At 33.8% G+C, this 22,722-nt stretch overlaps 4 protein-coding genes across 7 annotated transcripts; 2 read left to right on the top strand and 2 right to left on the bottom strand.

Moving 5' to 3' along the window:
* Window positions 1-855: 855 nt before the first annotated feature.
* On the top strand, window positions 856-6,270 carry LOC106774551. Its single transcript, XM_014661583.2, has 8 exons — window positions 856-1,106; window positions 1,740-1,810; window positions 2,687-2,762; window positions 3,454-3,677; window positions 4,008-4,562; window positions 4,970-5,182; window positions 5,476-5,649; window positions 5,908-6,270. The coding sequence occupies exons 1-8, from the start codon at window positions 1,079-1,081 to the stop codon at window positions 6,028-6,030; spliced, it is 1,464 nt and encodes a 487-aa protein (XP_014517069.1). The 5' UTR covers window positions 856-1,078; the 3' UTR covers window positions 6,031-6,270.
* Window positions 6,271-8,884: 2,614 nt separating this feature from the next.
* Window positions 8,885-10,025, bottom strand: LOC106775005 (PKS-NRPS hybrid synthetase CHGG_01239-like). Its single transcript, XM_022787019.1, has one exon. The coding sequence runs from the start codon at window positions 9,896-9,898 to the stop codon at window positions 9,002-9,004; it is 897 nt and encodes a 298-aa protein (XP_022642740.1). The 5' UTR covers window positions 9,899-10,025; the 3' UTR covers window positions 8,885-9,001.
* Window positions 10,026-13,420: 3,395 nt separating this feature from the next.
* LOC106775249 (tRNA pseudouridine synthase A) lies at window positions 13,421-16,689 on the top strand. 3 transcript variants are annotated; one of them, XM_014662344.2, is made up of 10 exons: window positions 13,421-13,724; window positions 13,799-13,855; window positions 13,946-14,023; window positions 14,100-14,153; window positions 14,876-14,958; window positions 15,303-15,402; window positions 15,478-15,540; window positions 15,885-16,157; window positions 16,271-16,331; window positions 16,437-16,689. In XM_014662344.2, the coding sequence occupies exons 1-10, from the start codon at window positions 13,422-13,424 to the stop codon at window positions 16,538-16,540; spliced, it is 1,176 nt and encodes a 391-aa protein (XP_014517830.2). In that variant the 5' UTR covers window position 13,421; the 3' UTR covers window positions 16,541-16,689. The 3 variants fall into 3 exon arrangements, with proteins under 3 accessions (XP_014517830.2, XP_014517831.2, XP_022642816.1); XM_014662345.2 differs by having other exon boundaries at window positions 15,303-15,369; XM_022787095.1 differs by having other exon boundaries at window positions 14,879-14,958.
* A 629-nt stretch (window positions 16,690-17,318) lies between these two features.
* On the bottom strand, window positions 17,319-22,532 carry LOC106776199 (bromodomain-containing protein 4B). Of its 2 annotated transcripts, none has more exons than XM_014663578.2 (8): window positions 22,340-22,532; window positions 21,422-22,059; window positions 21,243-21,320; window positions 20,544-20,787; window positions 19,367-19,463; window positions 18,757-18,895; window positions 17,942-18,355; window positions 17,319-17,841 (listed from the first exon to the last, which is right to left on the bottom strand). In XM_014663578.2, the coding sequence occupies exons 2-8, from the start codon at window positions 22,031-22,033 to the stop codon at window positions 17,644-17,646; spliced, it is 1,782 nt and encodes a 593-aa protein (XP_014519064.1). In that variant the 5' UTR covers window positions 22,034-22,059; window positions 22,340-22,532; the 3' UTR covers window positions 17,319-17,643. The 2 variants fall into 2 exon arrangements, with proteins under 2 accessions (XP_014519064.1, XP_014519063.1); XM_014663577.2 differs by having other exon boundaries at window positions 22,288-22,532.
* Between the last annotated feature and the right edge of the window lie 190 nt (window positions 22,533-22,722).

Below are 22,722 nucleotides of genomic sequence, written 5' to 3' on the forward strand. Positions count from 1 at the left end.
TACTATTTATTTCCTTAAACTCAAATACCTTAGAACAAATTGTATTAAAATCAAATTTAAGTTGGACTGTTAATATGATTCTTTAACTATGTTTACCAATTTAAATTAGTTTTATGAAATAGAACATATGATTTAGTTTTTATCTAGAATTAGTAAATAAATACATTTATTTTTGGTTTGTATTTAGTTAATTGTTGACACAAACTAACTTTATTAAATCAGAAATATGTCATGATGGGTCCCTTTATTTACATTTTCTTAGAATTATAGAAGTAAATATAAATAATTTACAATTGTACAGAGAATTGTTTTAATTTCTAAAAAATGGTTAAATATAAAATATATTACTTAAATAATAAAATTATTAAATTAATTATTAAAATTGAAATACAGTGTACTCCAACAACAATAAATGAAATATTTTTTATGAAGTAACTAAGATCTTTTAAAAATATTTTTCTGTTTCTTAAATATTTAAATTTTTTTTAAAAAAGACCAAATTAATTATTTAGGGATTTGTCAGTTTAAAAATAGATTTTAATAAATCTTTAAGTGTGTTCTTTAATATAAATATCCTACTTTTCTACAACAATAATTATCAATATCATATATATATTTATAATCAGAATTTTTTTAATAATTATTTTTATTTTTTTTAGAATGAAATATTAAATAGTTAAAATAATCTTACTATAGTATATATGAAAAAATGTATCTTTTGTTATAAATGATAAATATATTATTGATTAGTAGAATATTTGTTGGAACTGAAAGAAAGCAGCATTGGTAAATTACGAAGGCAGTTATCTCCTGATTTTATGAATGATTTGATGTTTACATAATAAGACATAGAATGAGTATATATCAACATAGGAAAAACCAAATTGTACTATCACACCATCTCCTCTTTCTTCTATTTCTAGGGTTTATACCTTTCAATTTTCTCTCTTCTAACCTAATAACACATTCAATTTTTCCATCAATGGTGGGCTACGCATCTTCGTCTTCTATCTAACATCTCTGTTTCTCCATCCGATTCAGCCTCGCCATTATCGTATACATTCATATATCATTCATCATGGACCGTGGCAAGAGATTCCAGAAACGTATCCTTCTTTTATTTTACCTTTATTCTTTTTTTTTAAATTATTATTATTCCTTCAAGTAATAATCAGTTTATTCATCGGCATCCCACTTCTTCAGTATGTTTACCTTTTGCCACATTATCTGTTGTATTCATCTTACAGGGTATCAGATTTTCTGCAGTGAGTGGGTGACTGCTGTTAATTTTTTTCCCCTTACTACACTTTGTATTAGTCCCAACAACTTGAGTTATGGAAATCCATTGTAGGACAAAAATATATCTATTACCAAAACTAAGTTGTCTATTATAAATATCACATTTTTAGGTTTTTCTTTTATTAGACGATATAGACTCTAAATTTGTAGGACGCACAATAGTCTAATAGTGTGCTTTTGATGGTAAGTAATAAGATTGAGAGTAGTAACTCAGTCAAAACTTTAGTCAAATTGTAAGAATCATTAATTAAAAAGGACACATGTCTACAAATTAAATTAATTATAATTCTTCTTAATTATCACTGATCTTGCTTATTTTCTCCTCCAGATTTATACTTTGATAACTTTTAAATTGTTGTTGATTTTTTTTCTCTCTTAGACATGTTTCAGATATTTGTGTTCTATTTATGATTTATGATATACTTAACCATGTGATACAGTTCAATACGTCCCTAAAGGAACTACAAAAGGAACTACAAATCATAGTCAGCAGCGGAAGGATGAATATGTGGTATGCCTACTTTCTAAGTCTTTCTATAATATTAATGTGTGTCTCACTCTGCTCTTCTTTCAAAATTTAGTTTCTGATTCTCTTTAATAAACAACTGCTGCAAAGCTTTTCTATTGAAATGTCAACAGTAAACCACATTGTTTGAGTGATAGCTTGTCTTCTGCATTAGAATAAACTTTATGCACTTCTTAACGACAGTGTCATAAAAAAGTAAAAGTAAATTAGAAAAAAGAACCAACTTATATCATAAATAGAGCAACACTTATGACATTTTTTTGAGATTTGTTTCCGTGAGATTTAACTGGTTATTTTAACTATTTAAGATATATGTTTCTTAGAATTCTACTGTAAGGTTTGTGAGAATAGGAAAACTATAAAGCTTCATAGACTTGCTTTTACAGAGTACATTATCAAAATCTTAATTCTCAATTGAGAATTTTGTCATGTTGGTTATTTACATATCGAAAGTATTTTTATGTACTATATTTAAAACATTAAGTAAGTGTCTCTTTGTCTAACTATATTGTTTCAGACCCATACCTTTATAGAGTTACTTGAATGTGATAAAATGTAGTTCTTATCAATTATGGAGAACTTTTTACAATTACTTGATTGGCTGTCAGCCTGTCAGCCTGTTGCATCGAGGTCACCATATATAAATCACACTGTGGACTTAATAATATATATATATATATATATATATATATATATATATATATATATATATATATATATATATATATATACTTTTATAACTGTCCATGAATGCCAACTGAGACTAACAATAACACGCATTTTTTTGTAGTTTTGTTTCTGACCTTTATCTGTCTCATGATGCCATGATATTCACTATATTTTATGAAAATGTTTCTGCAGGTTTCTAGAAAAGATTGTATCTCATCGGTTTCAACATCATTTGTGACCTCCTCTGGAGACGATGCTGGCGTTGCAGGTGAGGCAGCTCAAGAGTGAGAGGAATATTGTGTTTATCCTACACCTAACAGTTATGAGGAAAGATGATAAAATAGTTCCTCGTCCAATTAAAATGCTGCTGATAATGATAGTGATGTATCTGTCGTAGAAATTGCTCTATTTTTATAATTAACTATGCAAAACAATCCTGAATACTAAATGAGGATTATAATCAAGACTGAAAATAATATTTTACTTTCTCGAGGATTAAATGAAGTCTTAACTTGATCTTTTTAACATTTGATTCTTAACCTATGCAAATGCACTACGATATTTATTATATAGATCATTACATTAAAATTGAAATTTTTGCTTATTTGGTTCAAACTTAAATATGCTAATCTATGAAAGTTAGATGGAGGTGTTATTATGTTTGACATAAGCATTGACGACAAGAAGGCTATCTGATATTGTTTGTTAAGCAGTGGGTTAATGCTGTAATGATTTTTGATATAGACATTAAAATAAACATTTATTCATTTGGATACATTTTGATACCAGATATTTTATGAGCTAACTTGGAATGCTTTAAACTTATGAACATTGTACTGTGTAATGAAACGTTTTTTTATTGATAGAACCTTTAGTTATCAGGGCTATTGTGGGTCTGGATGGGCATTCGGTTGATCATCAATCTTATATCTCATAGACTGAGAATTTTCAACTACCAGGTGTGAATGAATCAGAAGCTCTGCCTTGTTATGCATCAGTCCCAACATCCAGTGGTGTGCAGAGCCAAACTGTCAAGGATTCTGTAATTGCAAAAACTCATCCAAAATCCCCTGGTCCAATGAAGCCGAATTACTTCAAGTCTACACACAGAAATGAGAGTTTAACCAGCACAATATATAAGCCCGTGACTAATACACAAAAAGATATCAAAATTATAAACAAGGTAATAAGTTGGAAGATTATGATGTTTCAGATTGTTTATTATATCATAAGGTATCATTGCTTCTAGTTTATTTATTTGTTTTTTAAATGTGTTGAGCTTTGATGAAGAATACTTCGAAAGTTATTATTGTCTTCATTAACACCCTTTTAAGTTTTTTTGGATACTTTGTTACCGAAAATTTTCTCCTCGGTCTTGTTTGTCATTTCTTGCATCTGTTGTTTTACTTTTATTTAATATACTTATCTAAATATGGAATGGGTAAACAAAACTCCCCTCTCTGTTTTATATTTTCACTATAATTCCTTGAGCATGTGAATGCTTATTTTGCAGGCTCCTCATATGCATTCTAATTTTACAGCAGCTACCACTCCAACTACATATCAGCAGCACGTAGGAAAACTTTCATCTTCAGACACCTCAGGATGTCATATGTTTCCCCCCACAAACTACAGGCAAAATTCTTCTGACTACATTCAAAATGCTTCTTCTACCAACAGACCAAATGGGAGAGTATCTAGTTTAAATGATCGACCTGTTTCAAATGACAAATTTAGGAATGGAGAATCTGAAACGTCAAAGGAAATGACTCGGGGACCTCGGGGTCATTACAACTATTTTCTTCTACCACCATCAATTGTTAATGATGAGTTTGAAACCACAATATCTAGAGACCAATATAACCTGTCAGATTTCCAAACTGAATACGAAACTGCTAAATTTTATGTGATTAAATCTTTTAATGAAGACGACGTTCATAAGGGTGTTAAATATAATGTTTGGACAAGTACTCCAAACGGAAATAGGAAGTTGAACACAGCGTACCTTGATTCAGAAGCTAAATTGAGACAGACAGACACGAAGTGTCCCGTATTCCTTTTCTTCTCAGTGAGTTCAAATCTTTGTTCACTAGTGGTCTCTCACTCTTTATTCATTTTCTTCAGCAGAAGTTTGACACAAAAACAAGTTTTTCATTTTTTTCTTTCAAGTTTTAGATATTGACGTACTGTTATATCTTTTCTTCTGTTTTATTTTATATTGGTTCTCTTTAGTGGGGATATATTATCTTCAAAAGCTCATTTAAAGAACATGAACGTCAGTTAGTTTTTTCCTTTATATTTATGTCTAATAAGTGCGAAAATAAATGTTTTTTCAAGATTGGCTGATCATAACTCCAAAACAAATTCTCTCCCAAATTTTATCTGGAATATCTATGATTTAAATATAATTTCGTTCACAACAATTTTATCAGCTACTATAACTTTGATCCTAGATGTATTTCGTTGTCAAATCAGGTTAATGCTAGCGGACAGTTTGTTGGAGTGGCTGAGATGCTTGGGCCGGTGGACTTTAAAAAAGACATGAACTTTTGGAAACTTGACAAGTACAATGGTTTCTTCCCAATTAAGTGGCACATAATAAAAGATGTTCCCAACAACCAGTTTGTGCATATCATTCTTCGAAACAATGAGAACAAGCCTGTAACTTTCACTAGGGACACACAAGAGGTAACCCTTTTTATGCTTCTGTCTAATAGTTCTTGAAATCAACCTTTTTTTTTTATCATTACATTAAAAGAAGATAAAAGAAAGATAAGAAGTAACCTGTTAACCTTACTTTTGAAATAATTTGATCTCTGTTCTCTCTTTCTCACGTGGATAATTTAAAATAGATTAACCTGTTAAAGTCTGATTGTCCATATATCACATTTACTTTGGTCATATAAATGTCGTTAAAGTTATTGACTCCATGTTTTGTTACAAGTGGTGTATAATTAAATTTGTAATTATATGGTTTGCAGATTGGACTGAAGGAGGGTCTGGAGATGCTGAATATTTTTAAAAATTATTCGGCTAAGACATCTCTCTTGGATGATTTTGACTTTTATGAGAACAGAGAAAGGTTATTTCGTTCTGAGAAGAAAACAATGCATGCAAGGCCAGAACAGGGAGCATATGGTAATGCCAATTACCAAGTAAGTTCCATTTCCATCGTCTGAAGTGCTTCTTAGTTTTTTTTTTTTTTTTTTTGGATCGGCACAATGCTTCTCTGTTATTTCTGCAATTGGAGCATAGAAAATATGTGATTTGCCCCAAGTACACCCAACTGGACTATTGTAATGCTACTATGTTACGTTAGTCATTAGATTCTCCCTTGCATGCTGTAGAAACATTTTTCTTTCTTTTGTTCGTATGTTGACTTTTTCGTATTTTTGCCTTTTTACTTTATGCAGAATACTTTCAGGCCAAGAGAGAAGAAAACAGAGATTCAATCGAGTGCTGCCATGCAAGGTAGTCTGGTCAAACTTACAAAGAATCTTTCTCTCAATTCCTCTGGAAAACAAGGATTCAGATAGCAAGATTGGTGGAGGGCCAGAGGAGAAAACAGAGCCCGATGATATTTACTTGTGCTAGTAGGCATTTTAGAGTTACAGACATGCAGTTTGACTTTCTTAGTATTATATGACCATGATTTGTGTGATATGCTCACAAGATAACCACGACCACATTTTATATTACTTGGTTTGCCATTCGCAAACGATCTTTAAAATGAATCTATTGAGTTATGAATTTATGGAATAGTGAACTCATACTTATTTAATTTCTTATAAGTCATATATATATATATATATATATATATGTTATAGTAAAAGTTTCACTATTAACCTATTAGGACAATCATATAAAAAAATTATGTTTCCATTCAAAATACCAAAATTAGTGAATTAAATTGAGGGTGTTTTTTCTACGTCTCAATTTTTATTTTTTTATTTTGTTATATCTTACTCATTTTGAAAGAAATCTTTTGGAATGTAGAAAAGTATATTCTAAAAACACCTTTTTAAAATGACTGGAAGTTGTAAAACAATTGTGGAAGAAAAAAAAAGTTGAATAATTTGCTAAGAAATGTCTTATTAATATTTTAATATTCTATAAAATATTAATTAACAATAATTTCTCTATGTTTGAGAAAAAGTAATTTATTCTGTATCAGATATTTTGCATTAATTATTCAGTATCTCCGACCTACTTGAGTTTGCATATGATTCCAACCATGCAATTCATTTGACATATTATAAAACTGGAGAATCCTATTTCAGGTCTGGTGGCAGATATTGACATAGAGTCTGAAGAGTGTTTCTCCCTGCATCTCACCCCTTTCTCCTTGCACTTCCCAAATTACGATTTTATCCTTCCTTTATCCATGAGAGAATATTTTGATTATGTAAAAAGACTGAAAAAGCTCGTGATTGTCATTTCCAATGCTCCTTTCTCATCCATTTCAGAAGACCAGTCTTCCACCTCTACACCCCCCTTCTTTTTACCTTGCACACATAGAAGAAAAACTTGCACACAGAAGAGAACACTCTCCTTTCTCGTTTCTCTTGTTCGTGGCTGGTGGCAGTGAGATCCAGGACTTCTTCTAGCACGCATCAGGTTAGTTACATATTTTCTTGAAATGTATTATGGTATTTGGAGTAGATCTGTTGTTGAGAGGAACCATAGGATGAAAAGGGGTTGGGGTTGGGTGTTTGATGAGTTCAGAGGGAGGTGGGCCGCATCTGGAGGCGCGGTTTAACAGTACCGCAACTCAGAGTCGCGGTTGAGGGGTGCCGCACTTGGGAGGTGCGGCTGTGCGTAACCGCATTTGGGAGATGCGGCTATGGTTAGCCGCAATTGGGAGACGCGGCAAACGAGCTGCGGCAGAGGAGGGGGTGCGTTGCGAGTTGCGGCAGAGGGGGTGCTTGACTTGCGGTTGGTTGCGAGTTGCGATAGAGGAAGTGGGGTGCGCCTGAGTTGCGGTTGGTTGCGAACTGCGGCAGAAGAAGGGGGTGCGCCTGAGTTGCGGTTGGTTGCGAGCTGCGGCAGAGGAAGTGGGTTGCCTGAGGTGCGGTTGGTTGCGAGGTGCGGCAGAGGGAGGTGTCTAAGCATTGCGATGATGCACTTTTAGGGTTTTGCATTTTTTTTTCATTCTGTTTTAAATATATATTTTTTTATTTTAAATTTTGTATATATTATTTAATATGTATGTATTTTTTACTNTTATTTTATTTGTTTGTGAAATTGATTTTAATATATAATTTTTTTAACGTATTTATTTAATTAAAGAATATATAATTTGCGTAATTTATGTATGTATTTTAACTTTCTTAATTTATTTATTGTTTTTTATTGTTTCTTAATTTTTTTAATCCTTTATTAATATATTTTTATTTATTTATGTTTTTGAATAATTTTTTTTCGTTATTTATTATTATATAATTATTTAATTTTTTATATAATTTGTTAATAATATAATTAGTAATAGAAATGTTAAGAACTAGAGGCGCGTCATCTTACCATGGAGAGGCTTCATCGTCTCGTGGTCGGCCATCATCTTCATCACATGATGAAAGGAGACGACCTACGGCATCTGCTCGTAGAAGACGCGTAGAGAAAAATCGCACAGACGTCATTGATGAGCATGATTATGAGGATCAGGAGGAGTCTATACAGCAGGGACATCGTGAGGAGGACTATGTTCAGCATGAGGATGTTCGAGAGTAGGATGACTATAGTGAAGAAGAAGATGAAGATGGAGATGAAGTTGTAGATGATGGATTTCCAGGAGGTCCACATGACACCTCCTTGCACACTATTCCCAGCATGTTGCATATGCCATATGGCAAGGCCAGGTTGGCAATCAACCTAAATGTTAATTTCTGATTAATTGCTTATTTATTTTTGTTATATAATTATGTGTTTTTATGAAGGATCGAGGGGAGATTCAATTGAGGAGCCATGGTAAAAAATTAAAAAATTTTGGAATGTATCATGAGGCTATCGAGCCATATATATCCAGGTCGGGGTTGGCTTCCTTAGTTAACCTATCCTAGGAGTATGCTGATCATGGATTGATCGTTTCACTTGCGGAGAGATGGCACCTAGAGACAAACAGTTTCCACCTCCCGGTAGTCGAGATGAGCGTCACATTAGATGACGTTCACAGTCTGCTCCACCTACCTATCATGGGGCAATTTTGTGAGGTGGAGGACCTAGAGTACGATGAGGCTCGATCTCATCTTATGGACTTGCTTGGTGTCGACCGCGTCAAAGCTTCAGCCGAGATGAAGAAGTCACGCGGTCCAAAAGTGCGGTTGAGCTGGCTCCGCGAGGTCTACCATGATTGCATTCAGCAGGAGCTTTGGGAGTGCGCTGCTAGGGCGTATTTGTTGCATCTGCTTGGATGCACAATTTTTACTAATAAGAGTGGGACATTGATTCGTGTCTCGTATTGGATTGGTTGTCACAATCCATCACATTTTGCCATAGTTCCATCAACCCATCTCATGCCTCAGCATTATCCACTAACATCTTGCATTTCGCTTTCACATTCTTCATAATGTGGAATGTACAAAGCATACGATATGTCTTAGGGAAGACATTGGTAATGGCATTTATCAAAGCAATGTCTCTATCAGTGACAACAACTCGTGGACCGCCCTCTGTTGTCAATAGTAATCGTCTAAACATTTCCAATGCCCAAGTGAAATTATTTTGGCGTTCACTTGAAAGCAATGCAAAAGCGGTTGTGAATGTCAAACCAGTGGACGTGACTCCAACGATCTCAAGCAACGGAAGACGATATTTGTTTGTCTTGTACGTCGTATCCATTAAGAACACAATATTAAATGAATTGACCAGGTGCGCTGAATCAGGATGTGTCCAAAATAGGTCACTTACTTCGTCAGAATCTTCCAAACATCTACTATGTTGGATGTATTTGTCTTTATCTAACAACATCATCAACTGTTGCATTTCAGTTCTCGACCCTCTCAAAGATCGTTTGTAAGTGTATCTCGCGTTATATATTTGTTTTATAGTTGTCACGTTATCTTCATTATGTTCTTTAAGAGTCAAAAGAATATTTGCGGGTTTAACTTGACTCTTAGTCATGTCAATAAGAATTGACTGTTCAGCAGCATTTAACCTCCCCGCATAAGGATGACCGACCAAAGTCTCGGCTAATTCATGGTTGTGATAACCACACATAACCTTTAACACCCAACTGTGTCCTTTAGGTTTACCCCTCAACTTAAATGGACACTGATATACATTTGGCAAGTGTACCAATCGTAATTGTAGTAACAAAATATCGTCCTCTGGGATTGAATGAGTTGAGTACTGGTTTACTAACTTACTTAATTTTGAGCAATAAAATTTATCAAGTAAAATGATGAACATAAACAAGTGATGGAAATTCAAATGATATAAACAATGTTAGAGAATTGATTTCATACCTTTTCATATAATTTCCTCCCCTTTTCAATCGATGTGTAAATTATAATTATCCACTTGAGTTTATTTAGAGCTTGTTTACTCCTAAACCCTTAGTAGGCAAACGTATCCCTTGAATTTGAATCCCCAATCCCTTGGGCCAATTACAAATTCAACAAGATCATGAAGAACAATCATATCTCAATTCAAACTAACTAGTTGTGTCCAATTTCCCAATTGTGACAACATCTAATCTGTTCTATTTATAAACGCAAGCAATTACCAATCTCCCAATTGTGAAACTGCTCATAGAATAGACATTAAAACATAAATAGAACACAAGGATAATTAAAATTAAACAAACATCAATTGAAAAGGTTCAGAAAGTATAATCAAAAGTACTAGATCAATCCTCTAACAAAGGGAAAATTAGTTCTGCATAATGTAAAGGAAGTTCAAAAAACAAAAAATATGAAAAAGCTACAGAAGAAGAAGATGAAGAGGAAGACGTCTCCATGTGAATTCCCACTTTTATCTCCCCTTCCACGTTTTTTTTCCAACTCCCCCATCATTTCCACTAATTCCTCTTTTTTAGGAGAGTAGTTACTTCCCTTCAATAACTTCCTTCAATTTCTCCTTAATTTTAATCTCTTTAAATCAGTCATAAAAGATATTAGTAACTGCTCCTGGAAACTTTCACAGCCCATGGAAAAAATCCCCAGTCTGCCTGTGTTCTTCTCTGCTTTAATTCTCTTTCCTGACGTGAATCCACAGGTTGGGGTAGAAACCACAACTCACTTGTGAAGCTCTCTGTTTTGTCTTCTATTTTGTCGAGCTAACTCCACAGGTTGTGGGAACTTTCACAGCTCAGTTGTTGAACTCTCTGTTTTGCACTGCATTTAGAAGCAAAATCCACAGGTTGTGAGACTGTTCACAGCTCGGTTGTTGAACTCTCTGTTTCATCTTTTCATCTCAGACATCAATTCTTCCCAAATTGTGATTTTGACACTTAGAATCATCAATCTACAAGAAAAATACAAAATCCCAGTGTATCATCCGAAACAGAGATAATGCATGACTAAATCCTTCAATTAATGCAATTACTTATGCAAATGACCTAAACTAAGATATGAATGCAATTACATTTTACTCACACATCAGACACTCACATTTTCTCGTTCCAGACACACTAGGTTGCACGTCTTGCTTATACTTCCTATATTTCCCACTCCTTTCATAGCCTAACACAACGAATGTCTTTCTTCGAGGTTCACCAGTTGTTGTGTCAGATCTTATGATGACGACCACAAATCCAAGCTGAAATGCAATCTTCTGAACCCAATCAATATCGTCGCGTGATGGGAATATTTCATCAGTAGAAAATTTATCTGTGTAATCACCCTCATCGACTTCGTTTATGAAGGAAGAAAATTCCGACATAAAATCAGAATTCATTTGAGAATACAAAAATGGATAGTTATCCATCTTATACAAATAAATACAACCTACATTAAAAAAATTCAAAAATTAAACAAAAAAAAACTACTAAGATATAACTAAGATATTAATAAGTAAATTTTATTAAAAATATATCGTAAAAAAAATAAAATTTCCAAGTAATTCTAAATTACAATACATCTAAGTTATATCTAGAAAATATTATTTTCTTAATATATCACAAAATACACTAATATATAATAATAATATAAAATTAATATATTACAAGTTAATATAATTTTAAACTTACAGAACCTAACTATAGATGCTGAAGAACAAAATTGTTCTAAACAAAGTGTCATAAACCAAGCCATATTTCGTATTAACAACAAATAAAGTAAACAAAGAAAACAAAGTTAATGTGTGTTAAAGTTGATTGCATGCACAGGAATTTATACAAAAGAAGTTAGCAGCTAACATCTAAGTTCTTTACCAGTAAGATATTTGCATAAAATGGTTGTCTTAGGCTATCAAACTATATTTAGTGGATCCAAAGGAAGCAGAGAAATCTATCTCAGGAAACTAGGCTTTTACTTCTTCACGGGGTGCATCAAATCCATTTTTAAACTACAAAACACACTACAGGACATAACATTTATCTCACGAACACTAATATCATAAGAGAATTATAAAGAGAACACTACAGTACATAAGATTTCACTCCTGAAAGGGCATGGTTCGTGTCTTGATTCCCACAGCTTTCAAATTTATATCAGATTTAAATTCATCTTCAAACTTAAATCATAATCCATAACTTCAAACTACTAATATAGATCAAATCATCATGCATAACACATCCCAGATATATATAAATCAAATCACATTCCAGAACAATCACATAACGAACAAAATGCAGGAAAAAAATAATGCATCTACAGTAAAAACGCACTTCATAGTGCGACCAAAATTAATCGCAACACGAAATGCGGTTAGGTGATGCTGCAACTCCGACATGCGGCTGCAGGAAAAACCGCAATTCGGACATGCGGCTGCAAGAAAACGCCGTTAGAAATGCAGCATGCCTTAACCGCAACTCGAAGTGCGGTTAAGCGCGAACGCCGTTCGAAATGCGGCAGTACTGAACGCAACTCGTAAATGCGTTTTTACTAACCTGTTTCGACCTTTTCTTCTTCTTCCTCGCACCACCAACCGTTACCGTTCTTCTTGCTCGCACCAGCAACCACCACTCTGATTAGTCAACTTAGTAGTATGAAATAGAGAACTCAATGCAATGTATGTGAGTGCAAGGACAACGAAAACTCAATGCTTGTCTATAAGTACAACGAAAAACCAAGAACGAAGAAGAAGGAGGTCCATGTGTTAGGGTTTTTAGGGTTTATAGCACGAGATAGGATGGTTGTTGGTAGTTGGGAGGTATTAGTGGTTAACAAATCATTAATACAATCATTATTACATTTGACTTTTATTAAAAAAAGGATAAAATGGTAATTTAGGAGATGTAGGGAGAAAAAGGAGTAAGTTGCAGATAGAAACACTCGAGTCTGAAAAGTACAGGTGAATCCATTTATAATTTTCACATGTTTATTTATGATGTTTATTTATGATGTTTTTATTTCACTTATATGTGTCTCTCTTGCATGGGTAATTATCGCAATTATCTTCTCCTCACTTGGTTTAATGGAAGGAACATGAATAAAAGAAAAATAAGCATCAAATTACATTTATGCAATGTAGAATGTCTTCTTAGTTAAGAAAATACATACTTGATTTATAGCACTAGAATAGAATATGGGCCAGTTTTTTACATATTAGAAAAAATTTAAAATTTGGGACTAAAATTAGCATAATAATTACCATGTAATGTTTTTTTATCGTGTTTATTTTTAATTTAATTGGATCAGATTATCTCTCTTCCATATTTGTTTTTTGATCTCTAAGTTAAGGGTATAATTTTAAAATAATTTTTTATTTGAGAAATATTAAAAGATTATATTTTCAATTATTATTTAAGAACGAATTTGATTTGGTAAGTATGGTGGGAAGCCGAAAGGAGAAACAGAAACCCTTTGCATTGAGATTGAAATTTCAAATTTCAATGACACACAGTTTGAAGCATTCGGTGGATTTGGAGGGCAGTTATAACAATCGACCGTCCAAGTTATCTAAAATCGAGCATCCCAGTCACATTGAAGAAGAAGAAGAAGAAGAAGAAGAGATGAATCAAAACCCTAAAAATGGGATTCAACGCTATTTGTTTGCAATCGAGTATATCGGCACTCGCTTCTCCGGTTCTCAGAAGCAGCTCACTTGCCGTACCGTCGTTGGAGCTCTCGAGGTATCAGATTACAACATCGCATCGCCGTTTCCATCAATTATTACTATAAAATCAAATGTGTTGTTGTTTTGTAGGAAGCTTTTGCTAAATTTGTTGGCCAGCCCGTCTCTGTCTCCTGTTCAAGTAGAACTGTAAGTATCGCTCTCATGTCACTCACTATTCACAAACAGTTTACAAATGCAATACAATACAGTCCAATAAACTGTTCTATGGAAATGCAGGATGCTGGAGTTCATGCTTTGTCAAATGTTTGTCATGTGGATATTCAACGGACCAGCAAAAGGAAGCCCGGTGAAGTGGTCCGTATCTTACATAAACCCTAACTTTTATACTAATCAATATATGTTTGCTGATCTGGTCATTGTAAACTTGTAGTTGCCACCTCATGAACCTGCTGTAGTTGGAAGGGCTGTAAACCATTTCTTGCAGGTATGTTCTTCTTGTGCTGAAATCAAAATAAATTATTTGGACACCGACCAAATCCGTCACATTTAAAAATATTAGAGCAAAATTATAAATTTTAAAACGAGGGACTAAAACCAATTATAACCAAATCGTTAGGGACTTAAAACACATTTTACCCTTTAAATAAATACATTGCTTCTTCTGTCTTGACAAAATGTTTGATCTTCTTACATGACGTGGAAGAAGAAAGAAACTGTGAAGATAGCTGCAAAGAATGCGTGCTTGCAATTTTTTAGTAATTCGCTTGGATAAAGCAGATACAATTGTAATTTACTTTCCATCACCTTGTGATTTCAGTTCAATCTTATTCTGAACTGTCTCCATGATGCGTGTTGAGGCAAAACCTTGCACCACAGACCCACAGCTAATGTCGGAGTTATTTTATTTTATTTTTTCACTTTTTTTTTTCTATTCAATGTGGAATTTTCTAATGCTATTGCATACCCAGGAGATTTTCTGTTTGTGACAGCTTTTCATCTGTGCAGATTCTTAATATTTGTTATTATCGAATTTTGGCTGTATAAACTATTGCATGAAGATTAATGAACTATTGAGTATGTTCTTAAGAGCAAATTTATTATCAACTTCGTGTTTGTTTGTACTCAAAGTTGGAGTTGCAGTTTTGAAAACCTAAACTGTTTCTCAAAGGCTTCTGACTTGTTTTTTGGCAATTTGATTTATTTTAGAAGCATGACAGTGACTTAACGATTATTGATGTTCGACGTGTTCCGTCTGATTTTCATGCCAGATTTAAAGCACAAGAGCGAACGTGAGTTCTTCAGAATCTTGATTTTCATGCGTAGATTATCAATTGCTGCAATTATATACCATCACCGGCTTTTCTATAGTTCTATTTGATGCAAGACTTTCATTCTTAGCTTTTATTTGTTGGATTATAAATGGAGGAGTTACTTGGTCTGTGAAGTATATTTGTTGGATTATGAATGGAGTAGAACTGCTTGATCTTTTGAAATTGTTCTTTATTTTTGTGTAATAGTTACTGAGGTTCATCTAGGATTTCTGACAGTAGCTACTTTTCCGTGCATTTCCATAGAATTCTTTTTGTTTGTGATCATTTGAAGTAATTGCTCATTATTTGGAACTACAATTCAGATACTTCTATCGTTTGCTATCTGGGCCAGAGCCTTTGTCAACCTTTGAGAAAGATCGAGCATGGCATGTATGTGAGGATCTTAATGTTCCAGCTATGCAAGTTAGTTAACAGCTCCGTATATCTATCAGATTGTCAATCTTCCATCTATGCAAGTTATTGATGATATCCATGCAGGAAGCATGCAGGGTTCTTGTTGGATGCCATGATTTTAGTTCCTTCAGGGCAGCTGGTTGTCAGGTTGTTTTTTTTTCTCTAATTTGTGTGAACAGTAATCCATAAAATTCTAATTAATAATTTGTCTAACTTAAAGTGGAACCTTGTTTGCCATTCAACTCTCTTCTACATTCATCTGATTCTAAGGGATATGATAGGACTTCACAGTACGCAGTAATATATTTGAAAAGCATCACGGTAATCAAATAGTAGCACGTTTGAATTTTCATTTAAAGGATTCATTTTAGTTTAATGCACTGTACGCTTCTTTCTAAGGTGTTTTTAGCATGTCTTGTTTCTGTTCTAAAACATCTCATGTTTTTCTTTATATTATCAACAAAATGTGACGTAGAATTGCTCGCTTACAGGCAAAATCACCAATTAGAACTTTGGATGAACTCAGTGTCACCGAGGTAATTGAAAGTCCATATTTCCCATCTGTAATGGATAGAGAACGACATAATAAAGTTAGTAGTGATCTTCGTGGCTACCCTAGCAACTCTGAAACTGACATTTCTCCTAGTTCAAGTCCATGCATTGATAAAGTAACGACTTCAAGTGAAGATGTAGGATTTGGCAAACGAAGACGACATCGTTGCCTGGTGGTAACAGCACGAGCACGGTCCTTTCTTTACCACCAGGTTGAGTAATCTAAATTAGAATTGAGTCCAGGAAGAAGTTCAATTTCTTTTGTTATGATTTAATCCTGCATTTTCAATCCAATCTGTTCTGAACACATGCAAATTGATTTCAGGTTAGATTACTTGTGGGTGTTCTCAAGGCTGTTGGCAGTGGAAACTTGACAATTCCGGACGGTACTCATACATTCATGTCTATTCACGTTTGATATATTCACATTGATTTGTTTGGGCTAAAAAATGATCTCACATTATGGGCACTTTATTATGGGCACTTTGCAGTTGAAAGAATTTTGAATGCCAAGAATGTTACTTCCGCAAGTCCAATGGCCCCAGCATGCGGTCTTTACTTGGGAGAGGTGAAATATGATCTGCCTACAACTTAGTTTACTCAAAGCACAAAGCTTATGTAGGAGTCAATCCAATGGATAAATTTTGTCCCATTGTATGAACTTAACTTTATCATTCCTTTACTTTATTTCTTTAAAATTAAAAAAAAAGGCTTTTAAAATAAAGAAAAAACCTTCTCAAACCATATCATTTAGCTATGTTCTTTAAACAAAAGGAAAGGTAGAAAATATTTTATGTAATATTCACCAGCAGAGATCTATCGTCTAAAAGTATGATAAAAATAAAATATATAGGTAGATATAAACTTTCCTTTTTAATATGGCGCTGAAACTCATTCTACTAAAATTTGTTCAATTTATCACGTTCTATTATGGGCCTGATGTCAAATTTAGTGTAAGGGCATTTCTTTTTGCCATAATTTTGACTTTGCAACTTTATAAAATTTTGTATTCTGATTGTATTTTTCAAAATATAAAAATAAGATTTCAAGTTATACATTTTGAAATACAAAATAAAAAATACATTTTGAAATACAAAATTTACATTCTTAAAAGAAATCATATTTCTAATTATATATTTCAAAGTATAAAATAAGAAATACACTATATTTTGAAATATAAAACTAAAATTTCGCATTACTGAAAAGAAATTTACGAAGTTGTCGAAATTCGGAATATCATTCTCAGACCGAAAGGATACATTGGATATCCTACTTCGTCTAAAAATATAAATACAATATATATCGGGTTTCAATCACATTCTTCCACGTAAATTTTGTAGCACCAACGAGAATATTAAGATAAATTCATATAATTAAGAAAAACTATAATTGTATAAAATTTTTAAATCTATCCATGAAATTCTTGCCTGCTAAGCCTTGAACCTAACTACAGACTTAAAAGCTTGGATATAGAAGCAGTACCCTGCAGGAAAAAACTGAGTGCGAAGGAAATTGCCGCCTCCATAGTAATATGCTTGCGCGGATCTAAAAAGTTAAATGAAATACAAAATAAACAAAGAACAGAAACCAAAATTACAATATCTGCTCTTGTTATAAAGATATTATAACTATAATACACCATGTAACGAAGGGATATCATATCAACTAAACTAATAATGAATCGATCAACATAAGAAGTTACTCCATGAAAGAACTAATAGCAGCATGGATTGAAGTAGTACGAGCAGAATTTGTCCTCTGTATTAGTGAGTGTGGTCCACTCCAAACAGACTGACTATTTTGGGGAAAAAGAATTCCACACAAACCTGAAAGCTTGGGGTTTTCTTTATATAAACTCTCAAGGAGCTTACTTTTCTGCTGTTTATCTTGTGACCCCTACAAACAAAATGAACAATTAAGTACACTTATCAACTGCAAATAGTGACAAGTTAAAGCAACTGCAATATAGCATGTGATTTCTTGCATGACTGGTTACCTTGTATTTCTTCTGTTGCTGGACTGACGAAGCTTGCCCTTCTTGTTGCTTTGTTCTATATTCATCGTGAAGAACAGATGCATCACCAACATTTGATTTCACTGCCAAGGTCCCACCATGTTTTGTAGTCTCATCCATCTCTCTCTTCTGACTGTTCATTTCAATATCTTCCTCATCTTCTTCCTCTTCATTCCCCTCCTCCTCATCCCCTTCTTCTAGGCCATGGTCATCATTGCCATCATCATCAACATCAATGCTATTGTGCTTTCTCTCAGTAGGGCTACACTGCTTCTCACTAATATCCATCTTTGTTACCTCTCCTTTGTCTTCATCAACATCTCCATCAGTGCCCATAGATTCATCAATATTTGATGATGAATCCTCACCACCAGGACTATCTACTTGTACCGATTCCTTAAAAATACGGCAGTACAAAATAATTTATGTTATTGGCCAAGCTAATCAATTCTTGGATTTCATGAAGTAGATACTCAGATTTCTTTAATACTTCGACTATGACCCTTATTTTATGTCTGGGAATCAGATGTTACCTATGGTAATAAGGGAAATCAAGCTTGAGAATATCCTTTTCACGCCACTTAAAAAAATTGATTTATAATAACTGGCTTTATATTTTGCACCAACGCAGGTATATAAAGCCAGTCTGACTATTAAATAGAATAACTAAATCTGTTGCGGTCTTGTCATTTCAGTTCAGAATTTTACCCGTGAGACATGATATGTATACCCTAAAACTGTCTCAAAATTGCCAGACATCCAAAAGATAAAGTGTATGCCACAAGCCAATAAAATACCTCGTGCTTAAACTCTTTAGCATGCTTATCACCACCAGATCCGAAGCTGCCTCTAGCCATTCGAGCAATTTCCTCCCGTTCTCTCCTACGTCGCTTTAGAACACAGATAGCACATAAACAGTCATGTTTATGGTGTCTTCTGCAAAATAAGAAGTGTAAGCATTCATATGATTTCAATGAACCACAATCCATCAACAATTCTCACATTGATACAAGGGAAACTAAAAGGATGGGAGCAAGGATTTCTATGTCCCAAACTCCTCATTATTGAACACTTACATTTACAAATGAACAAAAGATACATTTTACAAAACTTATCTAAAGGAAATACAACTCCCGAAGTAAATAAAAGTTTCTCTTCCCCTCTATCTTACTTGAGATTTATAACGCACCTTTAAGAAAGATACACAATTACAAAGTATAAAATCTCAGGGAAAAGAGTATCAATCTACAATTAAAATCTACCTGTAAACTTATATTGTTCACTTAATAAAATCAACATTATCAATTCCATGGTAACTAGACATTTCCATGCTAAGAACAATCATCACGTAAGAAATTATAACATCAAATAATAAATAATGTTATTTTGCATTTTTGGAATACACACCCATGACGTTTTTTTGTCTTCTGCTTCAATTGGCTACTCTTCCCTACTTTTCCATCACCAGACAGTGTGGTATCTTCTGTTGAAGTCCTTTCCATACCTGATACATTATGAAAACATATAGCATTTGTTATCAGAATGCCAAAGTATTTTACATGAAATGAAAATCATCTGTTTTAAAAAGATAATGCATGCAAAGTAATGTTCTTCATTCATGGGATAGGGTTAAGATATGTTACAATAAGATAACTGCTTGCTTAGGAGGGAGCTTCCCAGATTGTCTCCAATATGTTCAGATATCTAGTACCCACTGATGGGTCTGGGATGAGATGAGTAGAATTTGACTAAAGTTATCATACTTTTGTTTGGATATTTTACAATGGAATGGGGGAGAGTTTCCACTTTGTGATATGGGAAGTAATTGGAATGGTCAGTGGATTAGGAAACAACACACCACACTCCTCAAAGTTAGGAATAGTAAACAATAGATTTTTAAACAATACAAAGGGTCTAACTAGATTTTACAACAAAAGTCCAGATGGAATAGAACTAATTATCATTCTAAAACTTCGTAATTTTTCGAGCTAAACTTTTTTAAGTGAAATCTCAGAAAGGCAAACTGCTTAACTAAAACTTCCCAGTCTAAAAATTATAATATCTATCATTTATTGTCACTCTCTCGCCTCCTTACGCTGTCCACAGAAAACCAACATATAAAAGTAGAGGGACACAGACAAAGACAGGGCCAGCGAGGAAAAACTACACATAAACTAAGCCTACTCTAGCAGAAGATTCCTCTAAAAAACATTGAATAACAAAAATATTAAAAACCAAGGAATGACATATTTCCAGACATACTTCATGCAAAACAGATCCAGAGAACGCAGAGACAAGAGTTACATTGCTAAATGCTTTATATCTTCCATCCTAGCACAGTAAAAGGGAAGGATAATATTTTTAATACATATATGGGGATGGGAATAGGTATCTAAATATCCACTCCATTCCTGTCCCTATACCCGTCCTCATCCCCATCCCTTTTTAAATTACTAAAATATCTTTAATTTATTAGGTAACTTAAAAGCCTTTATATATATATATATATATATATATATATATATATATATATATATATATATATATATATATATATATATATATATATATATAGATGTCTCACCCTTGGTCCCTTTTGATTGTTCAGTGTATAGCCCAGCTGCAGTCCAATACTTCATAAAGTTCTTCTTTACTCGCCTCATAAGATCCAAGATGTAGTCACCTTTATTGTTATACTTGTAACAGTTGTCCCAAATGTATTGAACATCCTTATATACATCCTCTGAATTCATATACTTTTCATTTTTTTCAAGGTTGCTGCATATAGTTCCGAAATCCATTGGTGTATCTATGATATCAAAATAGTCCTGGTCCCAAATAAAAGTATGACATAAGACACAAGTAAATATATAAAAAAAATGGTTTCAAGTTTTATAATCAATCACGTTATTCACTATGGCTGAACAGATATCATATATCCTTGTAGGATATAACCTCTATGTCAACAAATTAGTATCTACTAGAATGTACTACTTTAATTGCTCTTCATTTTCACTGTTACCTTTCCTTCATAGTATTAGTATGTCAAGAGAAACTTTACTAAACAATAATTTCTGGAAGTACCCAGGACGTAGAAGACTACTTCATTGAAAAAAAAAAGGAAATTTAACAAAACAAAACACTGTAAAAGGAGCAAACTTTAGGTTCAGTGACAGAAATTGAGGAAGAGAAATATCTAGCATCTCCAGAGAACGGAAACCAAACATAAAATGGGTGTCATCCATTTTTTTTAAGAAAATAAGTTATGGCAAAAATTACTCACAGGAATTCCCAGAGCTTCGGGATTGACAGGAACATTGAAGGGTTCAGCTGCATCCATTTTCATTACCTTCCTTATAATCTGTGCAGAACAAACCGAATGCATTATTATAGTTGACAATGTAATTCTTGGAAACAGCAAACAGAATCAAGAAGGACAACTATATCAAAGCTTCAACCAACCACTAAGGAAGCATCCAATTCCTGCTTATTATATAGAGCATTATGTTGAGTGGCCTTTCTTTCTTTTGGGTGGATGACCTCAGTGGAAGCTGACAATGGTTTGCTTGTGTGCTCCACATTTGATCCCAAAACCTTTGAAGACTTGATTTTTATGCTACCAGCTCTCTTTGACAGATTACTCAGTTTCATATCAGGCAACGAGTTTGCACTATCCTCCATTCTCTCGGCACTCAAACCTTGTTTTTCAAGGCCATGCTGCTGGCTACTCTTATCAGTATCGCTCTGTGTGGGAGCATCAGATGAGGTGGGTTGGGAGTCCAACATTTTAGGTGTCCTAAGCTTCACCTTAACACGCCCAACTGATTTCCCAACAGCCTTGTCAATGGAACCATCAGGATTTATGTTAGCAAGATTAAAATGCTGATCCGTCCCAGTGGAAGAAGGCGTGTCAACTTCCATTCCAGAGTTATCTTTATCATAACCAAACTCATCCAAACCAGAGGTTTCTTCCTTGTTTTGACCCCCACCATTACTTAGGTTATCGTTAGCACTCATTCCATGGTTAGTGGTACCTTTTGACTTTCCTTTCTTATGCCCACGCTTACGCTTCATGTTCTATCTTCAAACCAAATACCACCCTGAAACAAATTCAAACAAAAGCTAAATAAATCACCACACTAAAAAGTACAATAATTTATGCACAAAGGGGCCATTAAAAACTTATAATACTAAACACAGAAAGAGTTTGGCAAGGGGAAGGACATGAATTAAATGAAAAAGAGAGTAAATTTGAGCTAAATGAAACGAAAATATGGAGCAAAAGAATTAAAAGTGAAAGTAATTAGAGAATTGAGAAAAGCAGTTACAAGGAAGGGAAAACGGGTGTGGAGCGCGGAAGAGAGAGAAAGAGAGGAGTACGGAGGAATCGGCGGAGTGGGACAGTGAGAAAGTTTCCCTGAGCTTCACTCGACGGAGGAAGAACACCGCCACGCCCACCGTGCCAACACTCAATTCAATCCCTTCCCTTTCGCTATCTTCTCAACTTCAAAACGCTTCGTTTCATTACCACCTACGCCCCACTCTCTCTCTCTCTCCTCTACCCACGTCAACACTAAATTCTCAAATAATTTTATTTTTAACCTATTAACTATTTATATATTAAATATTAACCAGCTTTCTTTAAATCATATAATTCAAAATTTCGCTAACCGAAAAAAAATATATTCATACTATCAATATAAATATTTGACTTATCAAAATAATTTCTAATATATCACTAATGGAAACACGTTCACGTATGT

The sequence above is a fragment of the Vigna radiata genome, chromosome 10 (genome assembly GCF_000741045.1).
Source record: "Vigna radiata var. radiata cultivar VC1973A chromosome 10, Vradiata_ver6, whole genome shotgun sequence".
Taxonomy (NCBI): Eukaryota; Viridiplantae; Streptophyta; class Magnoliopsida; order Fabales; family Fabaceae; genus Vigna; species Vigna radiata.